General features: G+C 39.6%; 1 protein-coding gene across 1 annotated transcript; it reads right to left on the reverse strand.

The window, feature by feature from the left end:
- Positions 1 to 19413: 19413 nt before the first annotated feature.
- Positions 19414 to 19929, reverse strand: LOC138909417 (uncharacterized). The gene has a single exon (XM_070200616.1). The coding sequence runs from the start codon at positions 19927 to 19929 to the stop codon at positions 19414 to 19416; it is 516 nt and encodes a 171-aa protein (XP_070056717.1).
- Between the last annotated feature and the right edge of the window lie 262 nt (positions 19930 to 20191).

Here is a 20191-nt window from a genome sequence, read left to right on the forward strand (position 1 = left end):
TAGAGTCAAACAAGAAAGACAACTATAATGCTCGATATTTCATAAATGATGAAATAAAAAGAACCACGTTAAGTAATTTGCTATTTACAAAGGGAATAGCCACATAAAGGCAATATTTTATGACCATGATCTAAACTCAATCAGCATATTACCAGTAAATGGGAAGTAACAAATTCTGGTCTCCAACTCCTATATGCCTACACATCATGCACAGCAGTAAGAACTAAATTAGGACAATGTGGAAGATATTTTTGTAGTTACATAAACAGAGGAGAAGAGAGTCCTAAATTGTGGAGAAAGAAGAAAGGAAAAAAGCTCTCTGTTAACAATATATTTTATAACGTCCCACACGTAAAACTACTTAATATAGGAAAAATGGTGGCAGAGAATGAAGATCAAATTACCTGTATTAGAGGAAGGGACTTCCATCAATATTGGTTCTCTTGCATAAGTGTCACTTGATTAGAATATCGCATAACTGTATATAGTGTCTTGAATAAGAATTCAGAAGTGAGACAAAATAATGAGAAATTTGGTGATATCTGTCGACTACTTTGATTATTTGTATGGTTGCAACAGTAGAACGCAACAGCTTTTCTAACTTCATGCTTGATATTCGGAGTCGTGATCGCTAAGCAATTTCTACTGTTGCAATCCAAGAATCCACCAGCAACAACCTGCATTAGATGCATCATAGCTTTCTGTAAAATTCCAATTCTTAGCCCTTGAAGCAGTTAGCTTTCCTCTACCTTCTAAACTTATTTCAAAAAGATACAAAGTACTTCTAAACAGTAAGTAACACATGCTGCACACATTTTAAATGAGTAAAAAATATAGGGCATAATACTACCACTCTTATTGTTTTAAAAGATAAACCCCACGACATTTCACTGAGTATCAATATGCTGGTTGTTGAGTTTAACTATGCAATATTTAACATTACCAATAATTAAATAGTTAATGTTTCAATAAAAATTGAGGCGAAGCATGTTAGTCCCGCCAATATTGCTGTATTTATAAATAATAATTCTGAAAAATATAAGTTATCGTAATGAAACAGTAATTAATTCGAGCCCACTGAATTCACAGTGTTTCCTTAAGGAATTTAATCCCCTCCTAGTTATGGATTATTTCCTCCCAGGATAGAACGAATCACACACTGGTGTAGCGGTACTTCAAACCCCAGTGTTTCAGCGAACACAAAGTTCGGTAGCAAATCACACTTACAATTGCTTTGTTTGAAGTTAAAACAATGCAGAACAAAGGAGTAGAAACTCAGAAAATCGTATGGAAATGCTGAGAGGAAGGAGTGCAATGTATAGCCAAAGTTGAGCATTTTCAGTTTGGTGTATCTTTCTTCAACAGCTGCTGCGCATATTTATAGCAGTCAGCTTTGAAGTTGAACGACCCTCCACCCTCCATTGTGGAGCATGCACTAGCTTGTTTGTGGAGCAAGCACTTGGCCATGGTGGGAAGAGCATTAGGCGGCTGCTATTGCAGCTGGTGGTCAATACACGGATAGGAACATATCCGTTACAAATGCGGATAATCTTACGTTAATATTTACTATTAACAAATAAATTTGGTCCAATCAATCATTTGGCCGAAGCCGAAGCCGAAGCCGAATCCGAGCAGAGCGAGCGACGACGACGGCGTGAGGCTTGCTTTCTTCTTAACTCTTTAAGAGCTACAAGAAGAACAATTATATATATACCCACCAAAAATCTTTTCCTCTTCCAATATGGGACAATGTCTCATTGTCAAGAGGGGGAAACTTAAAATTTTACTCAAAAATTTTATTTTTCCCTCTATTTCCCATTCACCCTCATTTTAAGACTTTTTCATCTTAAATAACAAAAGCCTCAACAAATCACACAATTTAATCTTCTCCGAGCTTTAGGGCTTAAGCAAACGTGTAACAACACTGACTTCAAAATTTATATTTTAAGGCGCATCTGTCCAAATGCACTTATTGCATCGAGTTCCTGAAACTACGACCATTCAAAAATAATACCTAAATTGCAATAGAGCATATTAGAAAGGTTATTTTGAAGCACACGCGATGATATTAGAAAACCAAAGGTTTATCAGGGTGATACTATGATCCAATTAAATACTTTATGTTAATTAACATGTTTCTTCACACATATGGAGATTAGACACGATAAAATACCAAAATAGGCAACTGGATTAAATGGCCATAACTTCACAGAAAATTATTCGCTTTCCTCCCCTCCCTCCTCGACCACATTTCCATGTCTAAACCAAATATTAAAAGAGGATTTAAATATATAGCAAGAGTGAATGCTATTAAAACGATTAAGAGAAAATAATTTATAAGAAAACACCCTTTTTCCCTTGTGGATATAATAAATCAATAATCTAGATTGGGAATTTTTGAAGGAGAAAGGAACACATGAAGAGCAAGACGTCTTCAGTCATTTTTCGCTACAGATTCAGAAGCACTAGGTTGAATCCTCAAGGTCTTTTATGAATCAGCTACGGAAGAGGATGAACAAATCCTGGAGGCAATAAAAGCAAGAAGATTAAGGATACAGAACGATATACAGTCAACCCTTTTTATAACATCTTCATTTGTTCCCATATTTTTTGGCTTTTATAATGAATGACCATTATACACCTATAACAGCATTTGACATTTAAATAATTTTTCGCTGTTATAGGTAAAAATTATCCAAAAATTAATTAATTTTCCTTTTCTAATGTTACATATAAAAGATAAGAAAATTATTCAAATTTACAATATCAAAAAATATGCATATTTTACTAGTTAAATATTGAATAAAGCTAATATATTATTAAATAATTCACAACTAAAAGTATAAAGATTTAAACTCTAAGGCAGATATTTTAAAGCTATCTAAAAAATATTTTTTTTATGATTGATGGAAAAACTTTGTAAGTAGCTTGTTTCGTAGATTTCGTTCTCTTACTAGTGATATGACACTTGTATCGGTGAAGATTCGTGTTCAAATTTTCAGCAAAAAGATATCCAATAGTTTTCCTAAGACAATATAATCTAAGAGCTTAACAGTTAAATTTTCTATCTAAATATATTTGTCCAATGGAAAAGATATGATATGTAAATCTGTAAATCTTATGCAAGATAGAAACTTTGTTTAATGGAAAAGATTGTGTGCATATTTTTAGAATTATTATTAGTAATTTTAAATATTCTCTATGGTTATTATAGAGGGGTAAGCATCATGTTATAAGTATGGTTGTTGCTATTATAGGTAAAACAATGTTATAGAAAGATAAAATATAACTTAAAAAATCGGTTCTAAGAAAAATTTGGCTTTTATATTAATGGCTATTCTATAGGAGATGATGTTATAAAGAAGTATGACCGTAGAACATTTCAGAGAAAGATAGCGCATTGATAACTGTCACAATTTAAAAGAAATATAACAAATTTGTAGCATGAAATCCAATATTACAGTTGTGGCAGGAAAATATTTATATTTATAGCACACGGTTCCATTAAAATAGGAATATTAATTATTAATCTCTAAACATAAGCAATTTGAATGGAAAGTCAATAATTCTTTGTACAAAAATCATGCCTTTTTTTCTCTTTATCTATTAGCTTTCCTTCTTTTTCTTCATCTTCTTAATTTTATTTTCTGTCGAAGCCAATATATTTTCTAAATTTGTTCCATTCGTTTTCTTTTTAATTATCTTTCTTAAGTTTCTCTCTTCCTTCTTTCTTCCTTTTTTAACATAAAGATCTTACTTCGATAATAATATACGTTAATATATACAAAACGTATATAAAAAAATATTTATTGAATGAACACATATAAAATATACAAAAAATATACATAAAAAATAGATCTTCAATTAAGATGACACTTAGACATGTGAAATATATATAAAATAATATATCTTAAATTTAATTAAGATGGCATATAAATATACAAAAAACATATATATAAAAAATACATCCTGAATTAAAATGGCACTTGACATATAAAAATATATTTGAAATATACATTAAAAATACATCTTAAAATAAGATGGCACTTCACAAATAAATATACAAAAATTATATACATAAAATTATATTTTGAATTAAAGTGATACTTGATATACAAAGTATAAAAGACGTATAAATTAATACATCTTGAATTTATGTGACATTCACATATGCATCAGATTTTAAGAAAAGGAGTGAAGAAGATGAATGTTTGGCTTAATTTTTGTAATATGCTAACAATGAAAAAAAAAATGTTCTTTATGGAATAAACAATAAATGATGTTATTTTTTTTAAATAATATTTAAAAAAAGATCAAGTGTATAAAAAACTCTTTCCTTTTTAAGGTTAGAGGGCTTAGATGATGCATAAAAAGTCCAAAATACCCTCAGATACGAATTAAATACCAAAAACAACAGCCCGGTCGAAACCATGGCTTTTCTATTATATATATAGAGAGAGAAATTACTACCACACAAACAAAAAGCAATGTTTATATCTAATAAAAGTTTTTTACCTCTTCTTCTTTTCTGTTTCCCACTATTCACGTGCGCACTCCGGAAAAGAAAGAAAAGAAAATTTTAACAAGATCGTTTAAATAATTGACACTATTTTAGTAAGAAAAAGCAGTCAAGCTTTTGTAATATATATCCATAATCAAATTAAATTTCCTTAATTAAATAAACTATCCCATTTTTTCATTCATGGATTGCAACTTTGCATCATCTTAAGTTTGAGAAACTCGATGTTTCAGACTTCGAATTACAAAGAATAATTCGAAGAGAAGAATCAAGGGAACACACAAAATTGTACTCACAATTTATTAGTAAAATCTCTTTTACTTCATATTTGTTTTGTGATGTAACGACCTAATCGGTCGTTTTGAGTATTATAATCCCGTTCTCCCATTTACTGCTCAATTTATACTTTACAGTTATTTTATTACTTACCGAGTTAGTTGGTTCAGGTCCGGAAGGATTTCGGAGTGAAATGAGACACTTAGTCTCTTAATTGAAAACTTAAGTTGGAAAAGTTGATCGGATATTGAGTTATGTGTAAACGATCTCGGAATTGAATTCTGATGATTCCAGTAGCTCCGTATGGTGATTTTGGACCTAGGAGCGTATCCGGAAAATTATTTGGAGGTCCGTAGTGGAATTAGGCTTGAAATTGCAAAAGTCGAATTTTTGGGAAGTTTGACCGGGGGTTGACTTTTTGATATCGGGGTCGGAATCTGATTCTGAAAATTAGAATACCTCCGTTATGTCATTTATGACTTGTGTGCAAAATTTGAGGTCAATCGAACTTGATTTGATAGGATTCGGCGTTGTTTGTAGAAATGTAAAATTTTAAAGTTCATTAGGCTTGAATTGGGGTATGATTCGTGGTTTTATCGTTGTTTGAGGTGATTTGAGGGTTCGACTAAGTTCGTATGATGTTTTGGGACTTGATGGTATGCTCGGTTGAGGTCCCAGGGGGGCTCGGGTGAGTTTCGGGAGGTTAACAGATTATTTTTGGACTTGGCATGTTGGCTCAAGACTGTTGGTGTGCTTTTCTGGTTTCTTTTTCGCGTTCGCGAGTGGGCCCTCGCGTTCGCAAAGGGGAATTTAAGGCAGGCAAGATTTTCCCTTCGCGTTCGCGTGGGGGTCTCGCATTCGTGAAGAGGAGCTGGTGTTAAAACTTCGCGTTCGCGAAGATGGGCTCGCGTTCGCGAAGAAGAGAAGGCGGCTGGGGATCCCGTGCATTTGGCCTTCGCGTTCGCGTGGGGTGTGTCACGTTCGCGAAGTGAAAGGACAATAAAGCTTCACGTTCGCGAAGGATTAATTCTGGGCAGTCAAGTTTGTGCTTCGCGAACGCGAGGCTCCTTCCGCATTCGCGGTGAAGGCATATTTGGGAAGAATTAAAAGTCCAAAAATGGGAGTTTTGAGTTCATAACACAAAATTAAATTGGGAGCTCGGTAGAAGGCAATTTTTTGAGGGATTCTTGCGTGGGTGTTTGGGATAAGTGATTCTTATTCAGTTTTGATTAATTTTCAATAATTATGCCTTTTAATCCATCATTTATTGGATGAATTAAGTTGAAAATTTTGAAAAACCCTCTCGGTTTAATTTGAAGATTTGAGGGTCGAGTTGAGGTCAGATTTTGATAAAATTGGTGTGGTTAGACTCATGGTTGAATGGGCTTTCGGATTTTATAACTTTTGTTAGGATCCGAGATATAGGCCCTACGGGCGATTTTTGAGCTATATTTAGGATTTTGTTGGAAAATTAGTATTTTCTTATGGAATTAATTCCAATAAATTTTATTGACTGAATCGAAATATTTGTGGCTAGATTCGTGGCGGTTGGAGGCCAATTCACGAGGAAAAGATATTGCAGAATAAAGAATTACATGGCTTGAGATAAGTAACAGTTTTAAATTTGGTCTTTAGGGTATGAACCCCGGATTATGTGTTATGTGATTGGTTTTGAGGTGACGCACATGCTAGGTGACGGGCGTGTGGGCGTGAACCGTAGAAATTGTGACTTGGCCAAATTTCATGGGACTATGTAGTGGAATGATCTGTTGATATCCGTACATTCTCTACGTGTTAGGGAAAATCTGAGACTCTTATTAAAAATCATGCTTAGACATATTTATGGATCGGGCTGCACGCCGCAACATGTTTTTATTGATTTATGCCATGATTGACTTGATATAGCGCTTGGGCTGAAGGAGCCCTCCGGAGTCTATACACACCTCCAATGAGCGCAGGTACCTACTGAGTGCGAGTGCAGAGTGCGGAGTGCGAGCGTCCAGTGCCGAGTGATGAGTGACTGTGAGGAATGAGTGACTATGAGGAATGAGTGACTGTGAGGAAAGAGTGATTGTGGGGTTTGAGTGAATGGGAAGACTGAGTGACTGTTACTATAAGAGGATGCATTGATTTCATTATTTGCTACATTTCAGCTATCATATATCACTATTTTGGAAATTTTGAATAAATATTATTTTATGTTTCAATCAAATTTGATATGAAATTTCTGTGAAATTTTAAATGTTGAATTTGAGAGCATGCCTACCCTTTTATGTTGAAAAGTATTGTATTTAGACTTAGCTGAGAAGAGCGTCACTACTTTCAGTTCCTTATTTATTATTGTTACTTACTGAGTTGGTTGTACTCATACTACACCATGCATTTCGTGTTCAGATCCAGGTGATCCCAGACCCAGTGGGTGTTAATTCTTTTACACAGTTAATTTTTCGGAGATTCAGAGGTAGCTGCTATGTTTCGCAGACCTTGTCTCTCCTTCCCTATCCTTTTGTTTATCTTATTTGGTCTCGGATTATTATAGATCGGATTTTCCAGACTTGTAATGTATAGATGCTCATGTACTCAATGACACTAGGTTTTAGGAGTGTATTTATATCAGTATGTATGGGGTTTTCTCTTAAATTTAATTATTATATTTTCCGCATATAAAAAAAATTGTGGTTTATTGAGGTTGTCGGCTTGCCTAGTATTAAGATATGCGCCATCACGACATGTTTGATTTTAGATCGTGACAAGTTAGTATCAGAGCCTAGGTTACATAGGTTTCACGAGTCATGGGCAAGTTTAGTAGAGTCTTGCGTATCGGTACGGAGACGTCTGTACTTATCTTCGAGAGGCTGCCGAACCCTTAGGAAAATTTCATTTTTCTTGTATTCTATCGTGCGAACTTGTTGATTCTGGAAAACTAAAATTCTGTTATTTTATTCTCTCACAGATGTTGAGAACACGTACTACCGGATCGGACGGTCAGCTACTAGTGCCACCAGTTAGGGATGCGAGAGGTCAGGGCCGTGGTAGAGGCCAGGGCCGAGGTAGAGGTCGAGGTGTAGCTCGCAACACAGTTGGACTAATACTTGTAGTACCACCAGATGCTCCAGCTCAGGAGCAGATTCCAGATATAGCTGAGCCGACAGGACCAGCTCAGGCACCAGCTGTGCCCATTGAGATTTCAGGCCTTCAGGAGACTTTGGCCCAGATATTGACAGTTTGCACTGCCTTGCTCAGGTGGTTTCGGCTCAGGCCGCACATGCCACTTCTCAGGCCGGGGGAGGTACTCATACCCCTGTTTCCCGTACTCCAGATCAGGTGGTACAGGGACTTCAGATACCGGGGGCACTACCAACTCAGCCGGCTGCAGCTGTTCAGGCCCCGGTAGTCCCCGTTATGGCAGATGATAAGCATAGGAGACTTGAGAAATTTGGGAGGCTTCGACCTCCATCATTTAGCTGTGCTGAGTCAGAAGATGCTCAGGATTTTCTGGATAAATTCCAGCGGATGCTTCGAACAGTGGGTATTCTGTAGACCAGTGGGGTCTCGTTCACTACATTTCAGTTTTCTGGAGCTGCCTTCAGATGGTGGGAGGCTTATGAGAGATGCAGGCCGGTCGGTGCAGTACCACTTACATGATAGGAATTCTCCGTTCTCATTTTGAAGAAGTTTGTGCCCCAGTCTTGTAGAGAGGATCTACGCAGACAGTTTGAGCAGTTATGTCAGGATGGCATGTCTGTGACACAGTACGAGATGAGATATTCTGAGTTGGCTCGTCACGCAGTTTGGTTGGTTCCCACTGATAGGGAAAGGATTAGGACATTCATTGATGGCCTCACATATCAACTGTGGTTACTTATGACTCGGGAGAGGGTATCTGGTGCCACTTTTGATGAGGTAGTCGACATTGTTCGGTAGATAGAGGTGGTCCGTAGCCAAGAGTGTGGAGAGAGGGAGGCCAAGAGGCCTCGTGGACTAGGTGATTTCAGCGGTTTTCCTTCTAGGATAAGTTTTACAGCGGTAGGGGTCGTCCTTACAAACAAGCACAAATGGGTTATCCGGTTCACCGTGGTGCATCATCCAGCCATGGTTCATATAGTTCTTATCAGGGCCAGTCATCCCTCAGTGCCCTTTCGACCCAAAGTTCGTCCCGTGCTCCTTCAGTTCAGGGTTCATTTGCACCAGGTTCTTTTAGTAGTTATTCTGGTTCTCGGGGTCCGATTCAGTCCTCACCACCACCAGTACCAGGGAGTTGCTTTGAGGGTGGGGAATTCGGGCATATGTGGAGACAGTGTCCTCGTCGCTCGGGAGGCCCAGTACAAAGAGGAGTCATACTACGAATTCAGCACCAGTTACTTCACTACCCGCCCAGCCAGCACAGGGTGGGGGTCAGTCAGCTAGAGGTCGCCCAAGAGGGAGAGGCCGATCAGGTGGCGGTCAGGCCCGATTCTATGCTTTTCCTGCCAGGCCAGATGTTGTTGCTTTAGATGCAATGATCACAGGTATTGTTTTAGTGTGCCACATGGAGGCTTCTATATTATTTGACCCTGGTTTCACTTATTCGTATGTATCATTGTACTTTACTCATTATCTGGATATGCACCGTGAGTCCTTAGTTTCATCTTTTCGTGTATCTACGCCGATGGGCGATACTATTATTGTGGACCGTGTTTATCGGTCTTGTGTGGTAACCATTGGGAGACTGAAGACTAGAGTTGATCTCTTATTACTCAGTATGCTTGATTTTGATGTAATCCTGGGTATGGATTGGTTGTCTTCATGTCATGCTATTCTGGACTGTTACGCAAAAACCGTGATATTGGCGATGGTGGGGTTGCCGAAGGTCGAATGGAGAGGTTCTCTAGATCATGTTCCCAGCCGGGTAATTTCTTATTTGAAAGCCCAACGTATGGTTGAGAAGGGGTGTTTGTCATATTTAGCTTTAGTAAGAGATATTGATGTAGATACTCCTACTATTGATTCAGTACCGGTAGTGAGAGACTTTTCAGATGTATTTCCTGCAGACCTGCCGGGTATGCCACCCGACAGGGATATTGATTTTGATATTGACTTGGTGTTGGGCACTCAACCCATTTCTATTCCTCCGTATCGTATGGCACCAACTGAGTTAAAAGAATTAAAAGAGCAACTTCAGGAGTTTCTTGATAAGGGGTTTATTAGGCCTAGTATGTCGCCTTGGGGTGCACCGGTTCTGTTTGTGAAAAAGAAAGATGGTACTATTCGAATGTGTATCGATTACAGGCAGTTGAACAAAGTTACAATCAAGAATAAGTATCCTTTGACGCGTATTGATGATTTATTTGACCAACTTCAGGGAGCAAGGGTATTCTCCAAAATTGATTTGAGATCGGGGTATTACCAATTGATTTGATTAGGATATTCTAAAGACGGCATTCAGGACTCGTTATGGTCACTACGAATTTCTTATGATGTCATTTGGGCTAACTAATGCCCTAGCAGCATTTATGCACTTGATGAATAGCTTATTCCAGCCGTATCTTTACTCATTTGTCGTGGTATTTATTGATGATATCCTGGTGTACTCACATAGCCAGGAGGAACATGCATAGAATTTGAGTATTGTGCTACAGAGGCTGAGGGAAGAGAAACTTTATGCCAAATTCTCTAAGTGTGAGTCCTGGCTTAGTTTGGTGGCATTCTTGGGACACATAGTGTCCAGTGAAGGGATTAAGGTGGATCCGAAGAAAATAGATGCAGTTCAGAGTTGGCCCAGGCCATCTTCAGTTACTGAGATTCGGAGTTTTGTCAGCTTGGCTGGTTATTATCATTGCTTCGTGTAGGGTTTCTCGTCTATTGCATCGCCTATGACTAAATTGACCCAGAAAGGTACTCCGTTCAGTTGGTCGGATGAGTGTGAAGAGAGCTTTCAGAAGCTCAAGACAGCTTTGACTACAACTCCAATATTGGTGTTGCTTACAGGTTCAGGGTCTTATACTATGTATTGTGACGCATCGCGTATTGGTCTCGTTGTAGTGCTTATGTAAGACGGTAGGGTAATTGCCTATGCGTCCAGACATTTAAAGGTACATGAGAATAATTATCCCGTCCACGACCTTGAGTTAGCAGCTATTGTTCATGCCTTGAAGATTTGGCGGCATTATTTGTAAGGTGTCCATTGTGAGGTTTATACCGATCACCGGAGTCTACAACATCTGTTTAAACAGAAGGATCTTAATTTGTGGCAGCGGAGGTAGTTAAAGTTGCTTAAGGATTATGATATCACCATTCTCTATCATCCCGGAAAGACCAATATGGTGGTCGATGCCTTGAGTCGTAAGGCGGAGAGTTTGGGAAGCTTAGCATACTTACCAGTAGCAGAGAGGCCTTTAGCCTTGAATGTCGAGGCCTTGGCCAACCAGTTTGTTAGATTGGATATATCTGAGCCGAGTCGAGTTTTGGCTTGTGTGGTTTCTCGGTCTTCTTTATATGATCGCATCAGAGAGCGCCAATATGATGATCCCTATCTGCTTGTCCTTAAGGACACTGTTCAACACGGTGATGCCAAGGAAGTCACTATTGGGGATGACGGTGTATTACGGATGCAGGGCAGGCTATGTGTGCCTAATGTAGATGGTTTGCATGAGTTGATTCTCCAGGAAGCTCACAGTTCGCGGTACTCCATTCATCTAGGTGCCGCGAAGATGTATTAGGATTTGAGGCAGCACTATTGGTGGAAGCGAATGAAGAAGGATATAGTTGGTTTGTAGCTCGGTGTTTAAATTGTCAACATGTGAAATACGAGCATCAGAGACCGGGAGGATTGCTTCAGAGACTTGAAATTCCGGAGTGGAAATGGGAGCGTATTACCATGAATTTCGTAGTTGGGCTTCCACGGACTTTGAGGAGGTTTGATGTTGTTTGGGTGATTGTGGATCGATTGACTAAGTCCGCGCATTTTATTCCAGTTGGTACTACTTATTCTTCTTAACGATTGGCTGAAATTTATATCCGTGAGATTGTATGCCTAAACGGTGTGCTAGTGTCTATCATTTCAGATCGGGGCACGCACTTTACATCACAGTTTTGGAGAGCAGTGCAGCGAGAATTAGGTACACAGGTTCAGCTAAGTACAACATTTCATCCTCAGACGGATGGACAATCTGAGCACACTATTCAGATATTGGATGATATGCTACGCGATTCTGTCATTGATTTTGGAGGTTCTTGGGATAAATTTCTGCCACTGGCAGAGTTTGCTTACAATAACAGCTACCAATCGAGCATTTAGATGGCTCAGTATAAGGCTTTATATGGGAGACGGTGTCGGTCTCCGGTGGGTTGGTTTGAGCCGGGTGAGGCTAGGCTATTGGGTACTGATTTGGTTCAGGATGCTTTGGAGAAGGTTAAATTGATTCAGGAGCGGCTTCACACGGTGCAGTCTAGATAGAAGAGTTATGCTGACCGGAAGGTCCGTGATGTTGCTTACATGGTTGGGGAAAAGGTTCTGCTCAAGATTTCACCCATGAAGGGTGTGTTGAGGTTCGGGAAGAAGGGCAAGTTGAGCCCTCGGTATATTGGGCCTTTTGAGATACTTAAGAAAATTGGAGAGATGGCTTATGAACTTGCCTTGCCACCTAGTCTATCAAGTGTTCATCCAGTATTCCATATATCCATGCTCCGAAAGTATGTTGGGGATCCGTCCCATATTCTGGATTTCGGTACATTGCAGCTGGACGGTAATTTGACATATGATGTGGAGCCGGTGGCTATTTTAGACTGGAAGGTTCGAAAGCTGAGGTCAAAGAACATAGCATCAGTGAAGGTACAGTGGAGAGGCCATCCATTCGGAGAAGCTACTTGGGAGATTGAGCAAGAGATGTGGAGCAAATATCCACACCTATTTGAGACTCCACGTACGATTCTAAACCCGTTCGAGGACGAACGTTCGTTTAAAAGGGGGAGAATATACCGACCCGACCGATCATTTTGAGTATTATAACCCCCATTCTCCCATTTACTACTCAATTTATGCTTTACTGTTGTTTTATGACTTACCGAGTTAGTTACTTTGGGTCCAGAATGCTATTTTAGACTGGCAGGTTCAAAAGCTGAGGTCAAAGAACATAGTATCAGTGAAGGTACAATGGAGAGGCCATCCAGTCGGAGAAGCTACTTAGGAGATTGAGTAGGAGATGCGGAGCAAATATCCACACCTATTTGAGACTCCAGGTATGATTCTAAACCCGTTCGAGGACGAACGTTTGTTTAAGAGGGGGAGAATGTACAGACCCGACCGATCATTTTGAGTATTATAACCCCCATTCCCCCATTTACTGCTCAATTTATGCTTTACAGTTGTTTTATGACTTATCGAGTTAGTTAGTTTGGGTCCGAAAGGATTTCAGAGAGATATGAGACACTTAGTCTCTTAAATAAAAACTTAAGTTAGAAAAGTTGACCGGATATTGCTTATATGTAAATGACTTCAGAATTGAATTCTGATAATTTCAATAGCTCCGTATGGTAATTTTGGACTTAGAAGCGTGTCCGAAAAATTATTTGGAGGTCCATAGTGGAATTGGGCTTCAAATAGCGAAAGTCTAATTTTTGGAACGTTTGACCGGGGGTTGACTTTTCGATATTGGGGTCAGAATCCAATTCTGAAAATTGGAATACCTTTGTTATGTCATTTATTAATTGTGTGCAAAATATGAGGACAATCGGACGTGATTTGATAGGTTTCGGCGTTGTTTGTAGAAATTTGAAATTTCAAAGTTCATTAGGCTTGAATTGGGGTATGATTCGTGGTTTTAGCGTTGTTTGAGGTTATTTGAGGGTTCGACTAAGTTCGTATGATATTTTGGGACTTGATGGTATGTTTGGTTGAGGTCCAGGGGGGTTCAGGTGAGTTTCGGGAGGTTAACATATCATTTTTGGACTTGGCATGTTGGCTAAAGAATGCTGGTGTGTTTTTCTGGTTTTTTTCTTCGCGTTCGCGAGTGAGCCCTCGTGTTCGCGAAGGGGAATTTGAGGCAGGCAAGATTTTCCCTTCGCGTTCGCGAGGGGGTCTCGCATTCGCGAAGAGGAGCTGGTGTTAAAGCTTCGCGTTCGCGAAGAAGAGAAGGCAGCTGGGGATTCCGTGCGTTTGGCCTTCGCGTTCGCTAAGTGAGGGGACATCAAAGCTTCATGTTTGTGAGGCTTGTGTTGCGTTCGTGAAGGGTTAATTATGGGCAGTCGAGTTTGTGCTTAGAGAACGCGAGGCTCCTTCCACGTACGCGATGAAGGCATATCTGGGCAGAATTAAAAGTCCCAAAATGGAGTTTTGAGTTCATAACACAAAATAGAATTGGGAGCTCAGTAGATAGCGATTTATGGAGGGATTCTTGCGTGGGTGTTTGGGGTAAGTGATTCTTATCCAGTTTTGATTAATTTTCATGATTATGCCTTTGAATCCATCATTTAATGGGTGAATTAAGTTAAAAATTTTGGAAAACCCTCTCGGTTTAATTTGAAGATTTGATGGTCGATTTGAGGTCGAACTTTGGTAAAATTGGTATGGTTAGACTCGTGGTTGAATGGGCTTTTGGATTTTGTAACCTTTGTCGGGTTCCGAGAAATAGGCCCCACGGACAATTTTTGAGCTAAATTTCGGATTTTGTTAGAAAATTATTATTTTCTTATAGATTTAATTCCAATAAATTTTCTTGACTGAATCGAATTATTTATGGCTAGATTCGAGGCAGTTGGGGGCCAATTCACGAGCAAAAGACATTGCAGAATAAAGAATTACACAGCTTGAGGTAACTAACAGTTTTAAATTTGATCTAGAGGGTATGAACCCCGGATTATGTGTTATGTGATTGGTTTTGAGGTGACACACATGCTATGTGACGGGTGTGTGGGCGAGCACCGTACGAATTGTAACTTGGTCAAATTCCATGGGACTATATAGTTGAATTATCTGTTGATATCCGTACATTCTCTACGTATTAGGAAAAATTGAGCTGAGACTCGTATTAAAAATCATGCTTAGACATATGCTGTTATTATTGGTTCCCACTAGGGTCATTTCTGTGGTTGAATTATATGTTCAAATTGTAATTTCACACTCAGTCATGTTTATTCATTTCATATCACATCTCAGTCTCTGTTGCTATTTATTAAAACATCATATTATCAATTTTGGGTTGATTATCATGATTTCTGATGAGCCCGAGAGACTAGAGAGGTTGATGACTGAGTAAGGCCGAGGGCCTAATTGTGAGGATATTTATGGATCGGGCTGCACGCCGCAGCATGTTTTTATTGATTTATGCCATGATTGGCTTGATATAGCGCTTGGGTTGAAGGAGCCTCTCCGGAGTCTGTACACACCCCCAGTGAGCGCAGGTGTCTACTGAGTGCGAGTGCCGAGTGATGAGTGACTGTGAGGAAAGAGTGACTGTGAGGAAAGAGTGACTGTGAGATTGGAGTGTATGGGAGGACTGAGTGACTGTTACTCTAAGAGGACACATTGATTTCATTATTTGCTGCATTTCAGCTGTCATATATCACTATTTTGGAAATTTTGAAAAGCTATTATTTTATGTTTCAGTCAAATTTGATATGAAATTTCTGTGAAATTTAAGAGCATGCCTACCCGTTTATGTTGGAAAGTACTGTATTTGGACTTAGCTGAGAAGCTTGTCACTACTTTCAGTTCCTTATTTATTATTGTTATTTATGAGTTGGTTGTACTCATACTACACCCTGTACTTCGTGTGTAGATCTAGGTGATCTCGGACACAGTGGGTGTTGATTCTTTCGCACAGTTGATTTTTCGGAGATTCATAGGTAGCTGCTATATTTTGCAGACCTTGTCTCTCCTTCCCTATCCTTTTGTTTATTGTATTTGGTCTCGAATTATTATAGACCGGGTTTTCCCAGACTTGTAATGTATAGATGCTCATGTACTCAGTGACACCAGGTTTTGGGAGTGTATTTATATCAGTATGTGTGGGGTTTTCTCTTAAATATAATTATTATATTTTCCGTATTTAAAAGAAATTATGATTTATTGAGGTTGTCGACTTACCTAGTATTAAGATAGGGCCATTACGAGAGGTGTGATTTTGGGTCGTGACATGTGATTGCAGTTTATTTTTTGTGTGTGAAAATCTAGTGCAAACACATTGCAAGAATTAGCTCTTTTCTTGCAATGATATAAACGTCTCTCTCTCTCTCTCTCTCTCTCTCTCTCTCTCTCTCTCTCTCTCTCTCTCTCTCTCTCTCTCTCTCTCCTCTCAGCTTACAGTAGTTAACCTGCGTTGGTTTGTCCATGGAAAGGGCAAGAGGACGCGGAAGGAGACAAGGAACGGGTTGAGGGCGTCCAAAGAATGTACCGATCATCACCTTCAGTATCTCACTGGGAACACACAACACAAAACCTAGAACAGTTGAGGAATTACCAATATCCCCCCATGCAACTGAACAAGGGGGAGATAAAGAGGGAAGCTTAGGAGAAGCATCAATTGGAGCAGTGAAGAAGCTCCAATTGAGACAAGAAACACCGGAGGAACGAGAAGATCTGGAAGTAGAGGAAATGAAGGAACGTGCTCCTCCACCAGTGAAGCAGACCAATGGAATAGTACCAGAGGCAGGGGAAGAAATCAAGCAGGCAGAGAAAAAAGAACCTCAAGCGTGGGTGAAATTATTTGCCAAAAATAGGGCAGCTGAAAATGGTATGGACCTAACTTATATCCTTCCACAAGTCGTGAATGGTCAAATGATTGTCAAATTAGACAAAGCTGGAGTAGATAGAGAAACTGAGAAATGGAAAGGGACTTTAATTGCATATGTAATTGGAGACATGCCGGGTTATAATGCTATGAAGAGGTACATAGAACTTAACTGGAATTCTATCTTAGAACCAGATCTATATATGCATAAGAAGGGATACTACATAGTCAAATTCAAATTGACAGAAGATATGCAGGAGATTTTGTATTCAGTCCCATATACTATTAGTAATAAACCTATTATCCTTAAGCAATGGTCAACTGATTTTGATTTTGAGAAGGAGTTTCCAATAGAGATTCCACTGTGGATTACGTTCCCTAAACTACCACTGAACTGTTGGGGGAACAATTCACTTAGCAAGATAGCCAGCTCCATTGGCACTCCCATGTATGCAGATGAATGTACTGTTAAGAAAATTAGAGTGTCATATGCAAGGATGTTTATTGAAGTAGATGTGACTAAACCTCTGCTGGATGAGATAACTATGGAGGATCCTAATGGCAGAGTATTTAGGCAACCAATCATATATGATTAGAAGCCTATGTTCTGTGAAAAAAATGCCATAGGGCATAAATTTCCACAGGAGGTAAGAAGACAAGAGCAACAACAAAAAGATCAAATGAAATAAAAGATGGGTCTAAAGAAACCAGTGCAATAATGGATTACCAGGGGCAAAGGCAAGGCACATCAACAAAAGAAAGAGGCTCAGGTGACAAAGCATAGCTAAGGTAACCAACACCAGGAGGAGACAAGAATAGTACCAAGTGTCACATAGGTTGGGCAGCATTCAGGGGTGAGGAAGAACAATGTACAAACACAACAGAAAGACACAAGTCCTGTGATATCAATCATGAATAAAAGGGAAGATTGTGCAAGTCCAGAACTAAATCTCATCAATATTTCAGTGCTAGGATCGGTACCGGTGAGGAATAGTTTTGATGCATTGAACAAAATTGGGAAAGTGGCTCAGTCAGAACCTCTAGATATTGGAGGTAGAACAAAACGAACATTGTAACTTGGCTATTTTGGAATTTACGAGGGGTGAATAAGAGGTATAAGCAGAAGGAATTGAGAAATATACTGAAAACAAAAAAAATGGATTAGCTAGACTAATAGAAACTAGGGTAAAGGAATGAAAGGTTGGGGCTATAAGTAATAATATAGTTCAAGGATGAGGGTTCTGCATAACTACTTAACAGCTAGTAATGGTCGAGTATGGTTACTATGGGATAGTAACAGATATAATGAGAGTAAGAAATCAGAGAGCTCACAAATGTTACACTGTGAAGTAAGAGGAATAACTGCAGAAGTGGAGTGTGATCTAACTATCATTTATAGATTTAACACAAATAAGCAGAGAAAAGAGTTATGGGAGTCTTTAAAAGTACTAGCTCAAGGCATCACAGTACCTTAGCTAGTGATAGGTGACTTTAATGCATTGCTTGATTCACAGGATAGGTTGCATGGGAACCTAGTCCACCAGTCTAATATACAAGATCTTGCTGAATGCATTTAGTCAGCCAAGCTGAGTGAATTAACATGGAGAGGAGACTATTATACATGGACTAACTGTAACTACTCGATGGATTGTTTTGAGTATTATAGCCCCATTCTCCCATTTACTGCTTTTTCTATGCTCAATTATTGTTATATGACTTACCGGGGTAGTTGGTTTGGTTTCGAGAATGTCAGAATGAGTTGAGACATTTAGTCTCAAGGTTGGAAGCTTAAGTTGAAAAGGTTGACCGCATGTGGACTTATGTGTAAACGATCCCAGAATAGTATTTTGATAATTCCAATAGCTCCATATTATAATTTTGGACTTAGAAATATGTCCGGATATTTATCTGGATTTTTGTAGTTAAATTTGGCTTGAAACGATAAAAGTTGAAAAATTAGAAGTATTAGAAATTGAGAAGTTTGACCGAGAGTTGATTTTATGGTTATCAAGCTCGGATTTTGGTTCTGAAAATTTTAATAGGTCCGTTATGTTATTTATGACTTGTGTGTAAAATTTGAGGTCAATCAGACTTGATTTGATAGGTTTCGACATCGAAGGTAGAAGTTAAAATTTTTTAGTTTTCATTAGGCTTGAATTGGGGTGCGATTCGTGGTTTTAGGGTTGTTTGACGTGATTTGAGGCCCCGACTAAGTTCGTATAATATTTTAGGACTTGTTGGTATATTTGGTTGAGGTCATAGTGGCCTCGGGTTTGATTCGGATCGAATTCGAATTGAAAATTTGGACTTGGGAAAAATTGGAGCTTCAGTTCTTGTGCAATCGCACCCGCGAGGGGTTGTTCCGCAGGTGCGACCACGCAGAAGCGCCTCAAGTATCGCAGGTGAGAGTTTGGTTGGGCTACTGGATGATATCACATCAAAATCAACCATACTAAGTAATAAGAGATCAAATCTAAGTCTCCAATCCCCCAATAGTCACCACACACTGCCGATACACACATTCCATAATAATAATATCGCCCACCGGCGTAGATACATGAACATGTAAAACTAAGGACTCTCGGGACATATCCAGATAACGAGCAAGGTAGGATGACACATAGGAATAAGTAGAACCAGGGTCAAATAATGTGGAAGCATCTCTGTGGCACACTAAAACAATACCTGTGATCACTGCATCTGAAGCAACAGCCCCTGGCCTAGCAGGAACAACATAGAATCGAGCCTGACCGCCGCCTGATCGGCCTCCCCCTCTAGGGAGATCCCTAACTGCCTGAGCCCCACCCCGAGCTGGCTACGCATGTGCTGAAGCTGCTGGTGCCGGTATCATCGGCCGAGAACTCGACTGTGGAACCCCACTCAATAGTCTAGGACAATTCCTCTTGATATGACTCAAGTCCCTGCACTCGAAACAACCTCTCTTGTGATGGAGTTGCTACTCCTGATAACCCGAGGAACTGCCTTTAGAAACATGAGCAGATAAGACAGGTAAGAAATCTGCGCTGGCAATGCACTGAATGATGACTGACCCAGACGAGCACTGTAAGCACCGTGGCTAGCTGATGCACCACGATGAGCTGGGCAAGCCATCTGAGCGTGCCTATAAGGATGACCCCTGCTGTGATGTGACTGACCCCTAGAAGGAACACCACTAAAACAACTCGAACCACGAGGCCTCTTGGACTCCCTCTCCTCACGCTCCTGACTGCGGACAAACTCTAACCGTCGAGCAATATCAACTACCTCATCGAACTTCACACTTGATGCATACTCCGGAGTCATTAATAAACGTAACTGATAATTGAGGCTACTAATGAACCTTCTAATCCTCTCCCTCTCTGTGGGTACAAACCAGATCGCATGATGAGCCAACTCTGAAAACCTCATCTCATACTGGGTCACAGCCATGCCCTCCTGACGTAACTGCTCTCTCCTCGCCAAGAAGAGAACGGAAAACTCATGCCATGAAAGTGGTGTTGCACCGACTAGTCTTCTCCTCTCATAGGTCTCCCACCATCTGAAGGTTGCCCTCGTCACCTGAAAAGTAGTAAATGAGACCCCACTAGTCTCTAGAATACCCGTTGTGTGAAGAATCTGCTAGCATCTATCCAATAAATCCTGAGCATCATCTGATTCAGCTCCACTGAATGATGGAGGCCTAAGCATCCCA

This window comes from Nicotiana tomentosiformis, chromosome 4 (assembly GCF_000390325.3).
Source record: "Nicotiana tomentosiformis chromosome 4, ASM39032v3, whole genome shotgun sequence".
Lineage (NCBI taxonomy): Eukaryota > Viridiplantae > Streptophyta > Magnoliopsida > Solanales > Solanaceae > Nicotiana > Nicotiana tomentosiformis.

Coding starts and splice junctions, on each gene's coding strand:
- LOC138909417 (XM_070200616.1), bottom strand. CDS start 19,929: ATGGCTGTGACCCAGTATGAGATGAGGTTTTCAGAGTTGGCTCATCAT.